A 17,210-nucleotide genomic window follows, 5' to 3' on the forward strand; every position below is an offset into this window, starting at 1 on the left:
TATTGGGGTTTATAGATGTGGTGGAAATATCAATCTGTATGTTGTCTGCGTAGCAATGAAAATGTAGGCCATGACGGCAGACATTACCAAGAGGGTGGATGTAGAGAACGAAGAGGAGAGGACCAGTCACCAAACCTTGGGGAACACCCTGACATAAAGGGGCTGTGAATGAGGAACAGCTGTTGATATGGATGAACTGTCACCAGTTTGTGAGGTAGGACTGAACCCAGGACAGAGTGGAGCCTGTGATGTTCAGTTTGGACTTGAGGTGGGTCAGGAGAATGGAGTGACTGATGGTGTCGAAGGCTGCAGTGATATCCAGGAAGATGTTGTTTAGAAAGACTTTGAGCTTCTTCCTTGATATACATCACATCCCTGCAGAAGGCCACATACAAGCACTTTACATATGTGAGTTTATCTAAATCCCCACCACATGCCTCAACATATTCCAGTCTGAGCTGTCATAACTGTCCCGCAAGTGCTGCACAGACTCCAGTCCTTTCCTCTTCACTTTTGTATTCTAGTAAAAGGTGGGAACAAATATAATCACAATTGCCCAGAGGGGGTTGCGGAAACGCCCTGTATTTCTCACTCACTGATCCATAGCAGAGGTCAATAGTCTTATCCTGCCTGGTTGGCAGGATAGTGTTGTGGAATTTTCTTAACAAGTGGAGAGAAGTTGACTCACAACAAGAGAAAATCTGGACTTTGTCTTTATAAGTTTTATTCAAAGGCATTCAGCGTTTGAATGACTCTGTCACCGAGCAAGTCAGTTAGGCAGAGCCCCGATCAACATTTACACACAGCATTTATACCAAACATGACAATGTTATCTCAACTTTAAAGAGTCTGTGTTTTATGGCCCAAACCCTTCTCGGGTTCAGAGGTGACAAAGTTATCTAGGAACCCATCTGTCCTTCCCGAGACATCACCCTAAAGCATGAGTTTTAACCATTAAACTTCTGATAATGGCTTTTACAGCTTCCTCCTCTAACACAGATGTTCTGAGGAGTGAGGTAACCCAAAGGTCATACACTTTGGAACACTTAATAAAAGAATTTCCATTACAACTCCTTTCTTCTGATTACAAGATAATCACAACTAAAGGAAAATTCTTCAAAACCAACAAACCTCTCAACTAACAGATAATCCAAAGCCATTCTATTTGCAAACTCATCGTTCTAATAGCCTGCTGTTCCGTAGTCAGAACAGTGAAACCTTCCTCAGATAAAGCAGTAAGATTTTCTAACTCAACTGACAACTCATTAATCCTATGGGCGGCGTTAGCAGCACCATAACTACGAATAATTGTACCCAAAATCCTTTTCCAAGGAAATAAGTGTGCTTTCCTCCTGAGCAATACAAATATCTGGATCTTTAATCGGATTTCTATTACCCTGAATTCTATAAAAAAGTTCCCGTAGACGCACATGTTAAATTAGTCTCACTTGAAAATCTACTAATATTTCTGCTTTGCCTTACAGTATAATTCCTCACCCAAGGAAAAATGACCTCCACCAACCAGTTATCTGGAAAGAAAGTAGTTAGGGTATAAGTAGTATCAATAGGAACAGGTACCAAAAATGGTTGATCATTAATAACATGTGGAATCAAACAACAAACATAGCAACTATCATTTCTTATCTTCCTCACAGTTTGATGCATCAGTTGCCACCAGACATTATCAGCATGATCATGGTAGTAAGAAAAGTGATGAATCTCTCTTCGAATCCGCTGAGGAGTATTATTAGCATAAATCCTCAGATTAGCCTTACATTATCTTTGCTGCACCTTTTCCAAAATGAACACAAGAGTTATAAAAAGACTTGCAATACCAATCATTAGCATCAGAACAGAACATCTTCCATATAGCTGCATCGTGACCTTGAAGTGGAATGTCCTTTCTTCTGGTACTGAAAGCAGTTTTTTCCAAAGAAAACAAATTATAAACAAACTTAAAAATCCTGCTGCCTCTCCTGAGTGGCTTCAAGCTGCCCTGTTAGCAGTCTGGTACAGGTGGGCGGTCGTAGGAAGCTCCTCTAGAAATATATTTAGAAACAGGAACTCTAACCTGCTGGAAGTTAGGCTTCCATAGTCCAACTAAACGGTGGAAATGAACACATTCAAATTTGTAATAATACCATAATGATAGATATCAAGCAATAACCATGAAAGTTAGATAAAAGCATCCGAGATTTCCTCCTCAGAGTCAGTTTCGCTGTCAAAGTGGGAGAAAAGAATTTGGCTGACCCTCACTGTCCAGGCAAAGGAGCGCTTAGTAGCCACCAAATGTTAAGAAATTAAGGAGAATAAGCATCATGGCGCATGTTTGACGGTCTCTCTGTTGCAGACGTCGCCAGTCCATCATCCAGAGAAAGGTTATGTGCAAATGTGTAGAGGTCTTCCCTGTATGTTTCCTATGTGTCTCTCACTGTGGTGTGTGTGCAGTGAGGCAAATGACCTTATGATTTCTAACTTTCAGGCAATGCGATGGCCTTAAATAGATTCTGAAATAACGTTGCACTGCCCAAGGGATTATTGTGCCCTTGTAAGAACAGTCTTCTTCAACCACCTCTTCAATCACTCGCCAGTGATCAGCTTACAGTTCTTTATCTTGTGGTGGTCCGCTGTCCTCACACCTTTCAGGCCGTGGATGATCCAGTTGGAAGATGACTTGTGTCCTGGAAGCCAGATGAAGCAGGAGGAGCTGGAGCTTTCCTGCAGCTTTCCTGGGTGTCTAGTAGGATCTGATATGGGCCATTCCAGCCCTGGACTTCCTGTGTTTTCTCCTAGATTCTCTGAGCAGAATCCAGTCGCCAGGAATAAAGGACTGGAGGGTGGAAGTGGCTGTTTCTGGTAATGCAGCCTTCACCGTCTGTGAAACTTGAGAAAACACAGTGGACAGGTTTTGACAGTAAAACAACATCCTACCTTCACACAAAGATGTGGAAGAAAATGATCTTGGCAATATCCCCATCTCCAAATTAGGAGACCTGCCACACAGCACTTCAAAAGGACTGAGATTTGCCTGTATCCTTTGTCTCAATCTCATATAAGTGAGAACAATAGGTAGAGCCTTCACAACACTTGGCTAATTTTCAATTCAAAGTCCCATTCTCAAACCTAAGTGCTTAACTACATGAACTTCATCAAAACATCCAACAAAATCAAAAGAATTGATCTTCTGACTTCACCTGATATACTAGCAGTGACCATCAGCTAAATATTCTGAATATCAAAAATGTGACATGATGTTTGAGGAAGGTCTGATTACAGGTCAATATTTCATAGTTTTAGAATACCCAAAAATAATTTCAAAAATGGTCTAATCGGTGGAGACGTAAAATTTCACAAAAGAATCAACAGCATACTTTCAGAGAGGTTTTCAGAATGTGGTCTTAGGAAGCTATGCACCATTTATATAAACAAAGTACAACGTCTCTCTCGCATTGTCACTAAGTCCTCACTGGAGGTATGAGCTACCCTTTTCCCCATGAGTGCTAAAACTTTTGGAACCCCATGTTACTTTATTTTGACATTCCCCTCTTCTGGCGCAGGGTCCAACCCATGCGACAATCCAGCAAAAAGTTTAAACAAAAATGTTCTAGTAACCAAGATCACATTACATAGAACCAAATAAATGAATTCTGACATAACTATGTGTCACTATGAATTTAACGAAAGCAACATAAAGAAAATCCAGATGTTTTTAACTGCAATTCAGTTCCATTAAGAACAAAACACAACTTTAGTTATTCAGTTCATCAATGTCTCACTTAGAAATAAGTCACATATCATCCTGATTTGTCTTGTATAAAGATGAGTATTAGATTAATGGACATCTAATGTAATTCAGATGCATAAACCCTACAAATTCGAATCTAATAAATAATTCCCACCAAGTATAAAGTCATGACTCAGATTCTTTATCAAAAATATATTCCTTACTTTTGCATATCTTGAACTGTCAGCTAGCTTAATGGTACCAGGGAAACTTTCAATCTAATAATTCACCAATGATTCTGTATGCAAAACTAATTCTTCAAACTAGTTTAAACTATTTCATTAACCTTTTAATAGTAAAACACATAAATCCAAAAGTCATGCTACATCCAAAAAAACATGTCAGGACCTGATATAAGGTACAGTGTAAATCAACACGCTGCATGAATCAGAAGAGGGAAGAAAAAACCTAATATAACCTCTTCCCAGCAGCTGCTGTGAAAAACAATGAATTTGTACTTTCCATAAGCGTCAGTTAGCACTTGCGGACAAAAACTGCACCAAACTTTAAGTACTGTGTCAGAAGCTGTATGAAGACCATCTGCAGTAGAACTAAGTCTGTTTTAATGAGGTCTCTACCCATTAGATTTATGGGATACAAACTCTGACAACAGAAAATAATACCTGAAGGAGAAACCCATCAGGTTTTACGCATGCGCTGGGTTTAAAAAAATGCTCCTTCATGAGATCTGTCCTTACTGCTGAGTTTTGGAGATGTTGTAACTTCCTCTGCTTTTTCATAATGTTTAATAACTAGAATAATTGACCCTAAATACTCCACGATGAAACAGAACTTGTTTCTCTAAAAGAATTAACCGGAAAGTATCAAATGAGCTAAGTTATCACCCTTTTAAAGATACTTTTCTAACCCTAAAATAATATTTTAACCCGCTATATCTGTCAACGTCAAGAAAGCGTCACATGAGCAGCGGTTAATAAGCGTTCTTCATTGCAGAAAATAGGAAAAGATTTATGCAAATGTGTGTGTGTTTGTACGTTACCCCCATCAGTTTCTAAATCGCTCCAGAGTCAGACTGTCAGGCACACAGTCCTCTATCAGTCGAAAAAACAACCAGGCCCTTCCCAGGTCTGTTGGTGAGACATTCAATCATTCTTTGTCCACTTTAACTTCTCCAGGAGGGAGAAAGATCTTTGCTTCGGCCTGTTTCTCTTCTGCCCGCATAAGATGCATTCAATATAAATCCAGTGTATCACTCTTCTGGCTCTTGCAAACTGCATGGATCGTTGTCCATCTCAGTGGGGCCAGACTTCTTCTGAGTTTCGTTTTGGTGGAAACTCACACTGCGATTTGAAACAAGCAGGCAGACAGGAAGGCAGATCTCTCTCTTTCAGGCCGTGCTGAAGAAGCGTCTCTGGCAGAGTAGCCATGGAGAAGGGCAGGTTTCTAAAGTCCAGACTCAAAAACGCAGATGTTGAACTCAAATCCCATATATGTGTGTATTTGTGTGTGAGAGAGGCAGAAGAAAAAGTTTAGTATAGGTTCAGATTTTGCACAAAGAAATATTATCAGTCAGTCAGTCAGTTGTCCGCCTGCCTGTCACTTCCTTTCACAACATGAACTATACTCCTTTCTAAAACAACCTTCTTTTCGACTCTCTAATGTCCCTTTTCACTTTTACCTTATTTTCCGACTGATCGCAATATTTAAGACAAACGAAACCTCCTTCAGGAAAGTTTTAACTTCTTTTTTTAACTTATTTACACTCAAACTTCCACGCTGTGAAAAACCAATGTTATCTTCCAAATTAAAGCACATTTAACACAATCATCCCCACTTTTTCCTTTCATTATTTTATAAATCAGAGTCTGAAGAAGGAGACACCCCTGATGCCTCAAGGTTCCGGAACCATTTGTTTTTTTCCTTTTTACCCGTTCAGCGGCACGTCTGCCGTCTGGCTTTTCTCCTTTATGAGGTGTAGAAAATTACTAAAAACCACCCGCAAAACCCTGTGTTCTGCTTTATCCCATTGTTACCAATGAGAACCTCCCTGTTTTCCCTAACAGGGTGACCGGGCCCTCAGCTGATGTCCTCCCACTCGCAACTCCGGAACCTAATTAATTAGTTAGGAGATGATGGTTAATGTGTAATAAAAATAATAATATACATTATATCATACAGAGCAACTTCTCACCCAGATATATTTGAAGACAAATAGTTCGGATCAAATCGGCCAGAAGCCGCAGGCGGGCACCCAGACTCCCCTCCGTAATATGGAAGTGGACTGAGAACAACTCTCAGGCTGGCCAGGCGTCCGTGTCCCCCTCCTGCTGTCTCCTCTGGCACGTTAGATCCTGTTCGTGATGCTAAAATTGTTGTGGAATTTTCTTAACAAGTGGAGAGAAGTTGACTCACAACAAGAGAAAATCCGGACTTTGTCTTTATAAGTTTTATTCAAAGGCATTCAGCGTTTGAAGACCCTGACACTGAGGTTAGTCAGTGAAACAGAGCCCCGATCAACAGTTACACAGATGTGCATCTCTAACACAGATGTTCTGAGGAGTGAGGTAACCTAAAGGTCATACACTTTGGAACACTTAATACAAGAATTTCCATTACAATACATACTGGGCAAAACTGGAAAGTGCCTTTTTTCAAATGGTTTAACCATGTTAAAATCCCCTAAAGCTGGCAAAATTGATTAAAGCCTCTGCACATTGTCAAAAATAACTTTACAGGCTTATGATGCATTGGGTTTTGATTAATATACTGATACAAAGCTGAGCGAACTCATGGGGCAGGTAAAAGGGCTGGAGTGATACTGATAACAGTTCCACATCAGGAATGCAGGTGCGCTCACTCAGAGTCACAGAAGTACAAAATAGAGATATACAGAGACACATCCTGCCCCCATGAGTTCCCCTCACCTCCATTACCCCTCATGTCTCAGTCCAAATGATACGGTGCCAACAAAGGCACTGACTGATAGGCCTTCATCCTCGCCATGCTCAGTTAGCCAGGTCTCAGTGAACGCCATCACACAGCAGTCCTACAAATCCTTTGGAAAACAGACATTTCCCTGGAGTTCGTCAAGTTTATGCCGGAGGGAGTAGGCATTCGCAAGAATCACCTAGGGTAGTGAAATCTGTTTAAGCTGTAGTCTCCTCAGCCTCAGTCAGACACCTCCTTGCTTCCCTCTGCTTTTGCCTTCCACTCTCCGCCATACGATTTTTTTCTCATCTTGTCTCAGAATGCGGTATAAAATTCCTCTTCAGCAAAAAAGCATCATACCCAAATGACATTAATAACTTATACAACACAAAGACGCTAAACCTCATCAGTGTCGTACAGTGTGCATGCACCCACCATTGATTGCCAAAGCCTGATTCTGAATTTCTCTTTACCATTGCATTTGTAAGTTAGTTTTAACACCTAAGCTAGTTCAGTGGCTATTGCACTGTTTGGGAATCATTTGTGTTGTTCCCTCTTTTTATAGTGTTTTTAAAGGTTGCTAGCTTCACAACACCTCAAGCAGTGCCATAGCTAGTTCAGGCTAGTCCTTTCGCCACTGACTGTACTGGATTTCTGTGTTTTCCCGGGTCAGTATTCATTTCTTCATGGTATTTTAATCATACTCTGACTGCAAAACTACTGGGCTGGAGGTGGGCCAATTCTGGTGTTTTACTCCAGAATTGGCCCACCCAGCCTGGCTGGACATGAAAGTGCCTCCCCTGTCTGGTCACCAGTCCTATCTGCAAGTCAATCCTTTACCTGGTTCTAAAGAACCAGATCCCTAATTCAAATGTAAAAGAATGATTTAGAATATGACGAGATTATTTTATTATGGAGTTGTGCCCAAATGGACTTTTGCAGAAATTTGTGTGCTTTTTAATTATCTGGGCCTTTGAAATCAATTATTTTAAACACACTGGGAAATGTATATCATATAAAGGAAAACAGCCCTTAAATTGTTTCATTGCACTTATGCTTAGTAAAAGCCAAACAATTCAACTAATGCCAAAACACCTTATGTCAGAAAGCAGGGCACACTGTATGGGGTTTAACTTGGTTAGCTGCAATGCTTTAAAGTGTCTGTTGTAGTTAGGCTTAGATCATTCAACTAAGGCTTGTATGACTTTCGTCATACATTCAGTGAGTGTACAGAGACCGGGACAGAGGTCCCTCCTTTACTCAGGCTTTGCACATTGTTCCTGGCTTGGATATTGAAGTTTGTCCTCTCCCTGCTCACCAATCCAGGCTGGATGCCTACACTTTAAGCATTTCTAAAGGATCAGTGGGTGTGTACCCTGTCTCCGATCACCATTCTCATTTATTTATTTTTAAAAGTTTTTAATATTGAATTCTAAGATTGGAAACCATAATTTTAGTTAGATCAGAACAGGAAAACATTTGTCTTTTCTTAGTGAGTTCTGCACAAATTCTCTGTTTTAAAAATTCATGCTAGTGTTACAGGTACCAGCCTGGCACCTGCGCAACAGATGTTGAATTTCCTGAAAACAGGATAAAACACAGCGAATTGATGAGGCAGGAAACTAATCTGTGCTTCACAAATCATTGTCAGCAGTGTTGCCAGGTGAAAAATATAGGATTATTGTACTAGAGACATAAAATTATCGTATTTTGAGGGAAATTATCATACACTCGTCATAACCAAAATAACAAGTTTGTTGATGTGTTGAATAGCGTCTAACAGGCACTCACAGCTTTGTGGCGTCAGTACGGAATGGATTTATCACCAGCTGCAGCCCCACAGCTGGGTTAGGCTAATGTGTCCTCCATAAACAATGACAGGTGGGAACTAATGAGCCAAATTATGAGGCCTGGAGGCCACCCAATGGTAGGAAATAGACATAGCACCAGGTTTACTCTTTTGACAAAGAGAAACGGTATTCATGATAACTGACGAGAAAATAAAAATCTGGCTTCACATATTAACATTTTATTTTCAGAGCAACAACATGTCTCTGTCCTGAAAAATGACAATTAATAAAATAAATAAAAACAACACTTATGCAAATTTAAAAGTACCTGATACCAGGTTATAACTTAAAATAAAGTGCATATATAACAGGGCTTTTTAATAAACTGCCAAAAATTGAGCTCGGCCCTGCTGCAATTCAATCAATTTCTCGGCACGTTTGCAATGTAATGCAATGCAGACGTGCACAGCGCCCCCTACCGAACAAGATGGGTAGTTTGGTCAGCAGGGAGCTGAGGAAGAGCGCCTGCTGACGTCACTCTTCTGCGCCCGCTGCTCGGAATGCTTTTTCGTTTTCGAGTTCTGGGCAGTACTTTGCGGGCAGACCACGAAAACGAAAAAGCAATGTCTGCTTTGTTTTCTTTTTGATTATGGCATAAAATGTGCAGTCGTGAAGAAGAAAATGCAAATGCAAATAGGATGATTGATTACTAATTTTATTTATGGGTCAAATAATGCAGCCACATTCCTAAAATGAAAAAGCATTTCTGGAAATGCTTTTTCATTTTCAAATTTTACATTTCAAATTGAATTTTGGTATCTATTTGCTGGGGCATATTTTGAAAAATAAATCTCAAATGTCTTTTTCTTTTTCATTTTAATTAAGTGAAAGAATGAGCAGTCTTGAAGAAGAAAATTAAAATGCAAATAAGATTATTGATTACTAATTTTATTTATGGGTCAAATAATGCAGCCACATTCTTAAAATGAAAAAGCATTCCTGAAAATGCTTTTTCATTTGAAATATGGTAACGATTTGCTTCCATAGACATGTGCATTCAGAGGTTTAAAGAAGGCCACATTAAGTTCACCTGTAAAGGTTATAGTTCATTTTAGGTTCCTCCTAAAATTTCACCCCAAAGCTGATATCCTTAACTTTTTGTGAGTAGTGCATGTTCCTAAACAAAATACCTCAAAGAACTTGGTGTTTGTGTTTATAGACTGAAAATGGCAGATTTCATCTTTGATGTAATCAGTGAAAAGCCAATTTTAATCACCAGCCGACTGATAATTGCATCACTAATTTGCATCTGTTTGGGCGAGCCTCTTTAAAATTTGTACATTTCAAATTAAGATGTGGGTTGAGAAGAGATGATGCACATGTTGATTGCACTAAAATACAATTGTTGTAAAGGAATGTTGGTGTCAGTTTTTGTTTTTTCTTTCAGTGCAAGTCCTCTTTAGGTACATCCAGATTTTCTGTTGAAGCTTGTTCTTGTACTGTAAATGAAAACACTTTATACAGTTTTTATCAAATTACTACAAAGGTATAGTCAAAAGGACTATTATTTTAATTAGGTTTCAGCATTTTAGAAATTTTTATTCAGTGTATTTCAGAAAAGTAGAGATGAAATAGAATAGAGATGAGAGCTGTGCGACATACTTGGTGTGTTTCTAGTCTTAAAATTGAATGGTGGACTTTCCTATGAGATCATTGGTAATTTCACACATTCCTATACCTGGTGAGCAAAAGTGCAATCAAAAATTACTGCTAATTCATTCAGCTCATAGTATTTATGTGGCATACTCTTAGAAAATGCAGTTCTGTTGCCATCATAATAAGCAATCATAATGATAGATGAAAGAAAACCATAGACCAGAAGGTGTATATGTAAGTATCTTTAATTCATACAACAGTTATAATATCTTGTGCCACATACTGTACAGCAGGGTAAAACTGCTTGTTGATAAAGACAAACACTATTTTAAGATTTTAAGGTTTTTTTCTCTGCATTGGAAATAAGCAAAATAAAATTACTTTCCTGTTTTGGTTATTTATGCAAACTTACGGTCTCCTATGCATGGTGTACGTTTTGTTTTTTTATTTATAAAACACGCTTAACATGTGAGTAAGTACAAACAAATTTTACATTCAAACAGAAAGACACATAAATGGATCTGTTCTCCTTAACTGGCTGGTAAGGATGGACTCTGCTGAATAAGGCCACTTCTATGATATTCTGGCTCAAACTACACAGCAAAAAAAGGCACTTTAAGGCAAATAAATGAAAGAAATACATAAACCATTGGAAATGATGGGCATCTGTAATGTGAAGTAATGATAATAATCTGTAATGTGAAACCTGTTGGGTCAAATTACCCTTTTTATTTCCCATGTAGAAAACAGCCTGTCAGGCTCTGGATTCTCAAAAACACCTTTGGAGTGTTTCCAGCCATATTTTTTGGATCTGCATCTTTCTAGGTTATCACAATGTGTTATAACATTGTAGAATCCATTAGGACCATAATATTTACCTCGGCTTGTTCTGCTGAGCCAAAGTTAATATGGTGACCAAATGTCCTGCAAGAGCTCAGCTCTTCAAAATCACCATCAGCCCTATCAAACTAGACCACTTGAAAGGGCCTCTGAAGGAGTCTACAGAGATGTAAATCCTTGTCTTACTGCTTGTCGCTCACAGAGCAGTCCACAGCTATGATGTTCTGGATTTCATTTATTTTCACTTCCTCCTCAGGGATCTCCATGGCTATGGGGCCATTCAGCTCCTCCCGGATCTTCTCTGCCGAGGAACTGCGGCTGGACAGCTTCTCTGGCTCGTCCTCAATTTCAGAGAGACGCTCAGCCACACAATGAGCTGTGAGACGGGCTTCAGGGTCGTGGTCCCAGCATTCCTTGATTGTTGTGCAGATAACCAATATGCCCTGCAGGGGTAGGAATGGAGCACAGATTTAAGACAAACATTAGGTTTGCTGTATTAATAATAATAATAATAATAATAATAATAATATTATTGTCATGAGATCGTCAGCTGCCTAAGGAGCATATCTTGCATTCCCCTGTTCCTGTTTAATTGCAGAACAAGTGTCTAGTGTGCTAGAGAAGTACGCAGCTTAGTCTATTCTATCACCACTGGCCAGTTATTTCTGCAAGTGAATTAGGGATCCTTATCCGTATACAGAACCTCTCCACCAAAACAACTTCTAGACTCTGCTGGAGAAACTCTTCCTGAACCTTCGCCCATCCCTATTCAAGGACCCTAATTTCCCCCATCAGAAGATTTGCAATAAAATATTTAAACTGCGTCTGAGTCTTGGTCTGCTTTTAGCTTCCATTTATCTAGCTTAAGGCAGTTATTATTATTATTACCCAGAATTCTAGTACTTTTAAAAAGGTCAGTGACCCCTTTTGATACGCCTTTAACCACTATTAAAGTTGGCTTGATTATCTGATATATTTAAGTGGGACAAAAACCAAAAACAGAGGTAATCTGAAAGGGGGAACATTTTTCAGCACTGTATACACACACATATACAATTCAGTTTATTTACATAGCGCCAATTCACAACAAATGTTGCCTCACTGCACTAGACAGGCATCTGAAAAAGGCAAATCTGCTACAGTAAATTCAAGTCCTATTAACTTCCCTTTTTGTTATTTTAGTGACAAATCCACAACAACATGACAAGTAGGGATATGTTATTTCCAAATAGCATTTAGATCATTTTTTCCCTCACTGCTCTATTATTTTAAACAATTTGATATTTTTTGAACAGGGGAAACACAATCTCATTAAACTTTCCAATCAACAATAAACAGTAATAAAGTAAACATACATGGACAGTTAAAAAAAAAACAACAAATTTGTAAAAAAACAAAAGATAGAAAATAAATACAATTGATAAAAATCGACAGATAAATGGTCAAAAGCCTGGTTTTGAGTGTGTTTTTTTCTTCTAATAATGTAATACAGGGACACAGTGTAAGTATCTCCATCTATTGGTATGTAGAAACTGTAAAAACATGATGAAAATAAACACGTACTGATGGCAAAGTAAAGCACAGACTCACACTGATCACACCTATCACACTTGATTAAACGTTCCAAACACTTCTGGATTTTATCACATGTAATGATCACAATTTCAAATGATAATTTGTCTGACCCTGAATTAACTGACATATTTTGCTCCCTGGACTTAAAAAATAGTTAATAATTTATTATTGAGTGGCAAGGTGTCCTTTTCCTTGAAACAAAGTAATTAATGTTAAACAATCATTCACCTGGTAAAACACTTGAAGGATGTCCTAGAATTTGTATTCAGCTCTTTCAAATAACATGACACTGAAGTCAACATGTTACTCATACGTTCTGCTGCTCATATGAACTGTTTGGCAGCTTGTTGCCGTAAATCAAATAACCGTTTACCCAGCTGGCAAACAGGAAAATTCAGATCGCAAGCGTACTTCCCAGCTCTAAGGAAATCACCAGCTTAAAGTTACTAATGTGAATCATTGTAACAGAAGTAACTTAAGGGCTAAACTTAAATGTTAGTTTAGCATTTGAGCACAGATACTTTGCACAATGTATTTAAGAAACTCTAAAGATAAAACTCATGTGAACTTACTGAAAGTTTGCTGCTCTACTTTCTGTGGATCAGCATTAAATTCTGACATTACAAAACTGACAGAAAGATTTATTTTACAGCTTTGTGGAGAGAGATTAAAGTAGAGAACTGATGCCTTTTTATGAGCTGAATTAATTTAATTTCAGAAGCCTTATCCTCCTGTGATTTACATGGGGTTGGTAACAATTTAAAATGTTTATTTAGAATTACATAGAAACAATTATTAGAATAATGATTACTAGGAGCTTACCGGTACCTGATATGCCTTAAATACCTGGTACAGTCCTGCCTGTTTGGTGTGCACATGTACCAAACACACATAGTATTTTTGTTTTTATACCTGAACACATGCAGAATGTTCAAGTGAAAAACTGAAGGAAAAATGAGAAGGAAAAAAAATAATGGAATTAATAAACAAAGGAGCATAATATCATTAGATTCAAGGGAGTTTGGGAGAAACAGAAGAGAAGACAAATGAAGAGTTTGGACACAGTCAACAATAAACTATTCAGAATACAACATGATGCAGGAAAATTTCAACACTATGGTGACAGTGAAACAACAGAACATGTCCTATAATTTCTAATAATTGTGAGTTATTAATTATAATTACCATATTTTCCGCACTATAAGGCGCACCGGATTATAAGGCGCACCTTCAATGAATGGCCTATTTTAGAACTTTTTTCATATATAGGGCACACCGGATTATAAGGCGCATAGAATAGAAGCTACTGCAGTCAAACGTTTGACTGGGGTTGCGTTATGCATCCACTAGATGGAGCTGTGCTAAAGAGAATGTCAACAAAACAGTCAGTCAAACTTTATTAATACACTACAAACCAGCGTTCTGATAACTCCATTCACTCTCATGGTAAGGTCTCCTCTACATAGAATTCTATTGAATAGAGCCAACCGCACGTTAGGAATGCATTGGAGTCTATGAAGTTGAAGTTGAAATCAAACGTTAGTTAAAACGTGAAAGGGAACATTTCCCTGATTCAGTAAACACGTAAAAGAAACAGTTTGATGCACTAAATCAAACGTTAGTACATTCACAATATAGTAGCGTTAACTGTTGAATTCTCTCGCTGCTGCTCTATTCCCATGTTCGACTGCGTAGCTGACAGCCTTGAGTTTGAACTCAGCATCGTAAGCGTGTCTCTTGAAAGGTGCAATTTTGGGGTCGTTATACACACACAAGTGGTGTTGGACTAGGAGTAAGCACAGTACAGGTGTTTACCGCTATTACTTCGGCGACGCCCCTGACTACTGTAGCCGTAATGCTGCAAGCGGTGCGGCTTTGTAGTTTACCAGTTGTACTGAAACATTTTGACAGAGCGCTGTGTACAACCAGTATGGATCAACCAATTAACCAATTGATCGATATATAAGGCGCTCCGGATTACAAGGCGCACTGTCATTTGTTGAGAAAATTAATGGTTTTTAAGTGCGTTTTATAGTGCGGAAAATACGGTATTAAGAGTTGCTAATAGCCAAACCCAACATTGTTGCACAACAAAAATTTAGAACATAATATAATCTAATTAATTTCAAAAATTGCTGACCAAAGTAAAACAAGATCCTATGTTTTCATTTGTTTTTCTAGATTGAAGCATTCTGAAAATGTTACTTCAAAACCGGAATATGTAGCAAACCGTGATTCTTGTGTTAATAATTTGTTAATAATAGTTTGCCATAAAACACTAAACACATACAATATTCCCAAGTTCTAAATTGCCTTCGTAGTCTTTAATTATTACATTGTTTGTTTTAAATGGTCATTGTCTATCGTCTGCTGCAGTCCCCAGAGAGGTAATTGATTTAGATTTTGATTGAAGTCTACCTGTGTACCTTCTATTTGACACTGGATCTATGTGCTGTATGTCTGACCTGATGCCTGAGCCAGCTGTCGGGGATCTCAGGTCTCTCTCTGTCTCGCAGCACATTGTCCTTCATGCTCTCCACACAGGGGTGCTCTCGCACTTTTGAGCCGAACGCTGGCTCATAGTCCTTCACCTCTGAAAATCACACAAACACAAACCACAGATCAAACAAGGAAAGAAGTGTTGTTCTGAGCAGGAAGCAGAAAGTAATGTAATCATTACTCAATTTTCAGCATTTCCACATTGTTGTTAATCGAATACAGGCATGAACAATAGCTAAAAAAAAAAAAAAGCACAAGCAGATGAAGAAAATCGGATTCGCATTTGAGTTTATATGATCAGTAAGAGTGAAAAAGCCTGGTGGTAACTTCCCACCATAACGCCTGAGCTGTCATTTCCAACCAGGCTTTATACACTGGCACCTATAATGCTGACTGTGGGAACAAACTGTTCATACTATCATACATGGAAAAATGGCCACTATGGCACTGCCTTCAAAAATACACATTAATTTCTGCTGCCAAGTAATTAGTCAAAACATCAGGCCATAGCTTCTCAATGTTAGAATTAATTTTTTTCTTTTTGTTGAAGATTTGATGGGAAAAAAAGTTTTAGTTTTCAAAGTATGAGACATATTTCCAGGACTGGCTCCAGACCTCAGGAGACGGATGCACAGCAGCTGCAGACTGTCATCAGCTCTGAACAGAAGGCTTTGAGAAGCTCCCAGATGCTGTGACAGGAGACACTAATCACTGCATACGTGAAACAATACTGCAGCTAAACAATGATACAGTACAATGAAAAGCACCACCAAGCTGTTTCCAGCCCGTATCTTGATGTGAATGTGCTAACTACTCCAGAGATGTCCTTGTGTTTTAACTTTGGCAGCATCAATGCACCTCTATGTCGCCTGACATTAGCATTTTCCAGTCTGAGTATTCTGGTCTTTCCAAACTGTCCCGAGACATACTCAGATTATACCTTAATGATGACAACATATCAAACCAGGCCTGATAAATCTAGCTTTAACACAGGAAAGTGTTTACCCCTCCTACAGATTTCTTCAGTTTTTATTTTTTTGTTGTCATATTTAAATGTTGTAGACCATCAAACAAATGTTAATATAGGGCAAAGATAACCTGAGAATAAAAAAAACAAGCTTTCAAATTAAGATTTTATTTATTAAGAGAATAGCTTTCCAAACCAACCTGGCCCCATGTGAAAAGTAATTAACCCCTAAACCTAATGACTGGTTGTTTCTGTGTTTGTGATAATTGGTAATCACTCCATCTGTGGAATTTTGGCCCACTCTGCTTTACAGAGTTGTTTTAACTCAGTCACACTAAAGCAATTTCCAGCCTGTTTAAGGTCATGGCATATGGAGTTAAATTTGTCTCAATATTATTCAAACAAACAAAAAACTAATCTCAATCAAAAAAAAAACTAATCTCAATAAAAAAAAACTAATCTCAATTAAAAAAATAATATTCAATCAAAACAAACTAATCTCAATCAAAAAATATTAAGTTGTGATCAAAACTTTCAGAGTTTTTTCTCACAAAGACAAAAAAAGTTATTTGCAAATCATAAACTTTTATTTGCGCAGGTCAAAAATCTTTGGTTACGAGTCTCGCTTTTTTGGTTTTGACGCTCTCTGTTTTTGGTTGAACTCAACGAATTTTGAGTTCTGGAAACATGAACATCCTGGGCGGGGCCTAAAGACAAACGCTGTAAGACGTTTCCCTATTGGTTAGCGCTGACTAAAGCAGCAGACTCTGATCCCCTCCACCTTTGAATTTCTGCTCGAACTGCAGGGCTTGCAGCGTCGCTTCAGTGAGGAGACATCAACTCTACAGAAGAAAACTGCGGTCACGCCAGCCGACACCAGCTCTCTCTTAAAGATTAGCGTCGCGCATACAAGGTGCATTACGGTAATGGAGCAGAAAGGACGCCGATCCTGGCAACGGTTGAGAAAATAAGAGGAAAACTCATGTTTTATGTAAAAGAATAAATATTTAATATTTTACTGTACAGTTTTGGAGAAATATCTTGTCAAAATACCTCAAAATGCTCAACCATTATATGCATTTGTCCCACTTTCAGGAATTTATTTCTCCAAAACCATGAGAGGTGACAACACAATCTCTTCAGATTATATTAGAGGGTCATCTATATTATAACCAGAATTAGTATTTCATAATTTTACTGTAAAGGTTTG

General features: G+C 38.4%; 1 protein-coding gene across 3 annotated transcripts in view; it reads right to left on the reverse strand.

The window, feature by feature from the left end:
• Positions 1-10,348: 10,348 nt before the first annotated feature.
• tgfbr2b (transforming growth factor beta receptor 2b) overlaps positions 10,349-17,210 on the reverse strand; it is a 70,844-nt gene continuing 63,982 nt past the window's right edge. For all 3 annotated transcript variants that reach the window (XM_047361366.1, XM_047361365.1, XM_047361367.1), the window contains 2 exons: positions 15,000-15,127; positions 10,349-11,402 (listed from right to left, as the gene is read on the reverse strand). In XM_047361366.1, the coding sequence (XP_047217322.1) occupies positions 11,142-11,402; positions 15,000-15,127 (389 nt within the window). In that variant the 3' untranslated portion in view covers positions 10,349-11,141. The remainder of the gene's footprint in view (positions 11,403-14,999; positions 15,128-17,210) is intronic.

Source organism: Girardinichthys multiradiatus, chromosome 3 (genome assembly GCF_021462225.1).
Source record: "Girardinichthys multiradiatus isolate DD_20200921_A chromosome 3, DD_fGirMul_XY1, whole genome shotgun sequence".
In the NCBI taxonomy this organism is placed as follows: Eukaryota; Metazoa; Chordata; class Actinopteri; order Cyprinodontiformes; family Goodeidae; genus Girardinichthys; species Girardinichthys multiradiatus.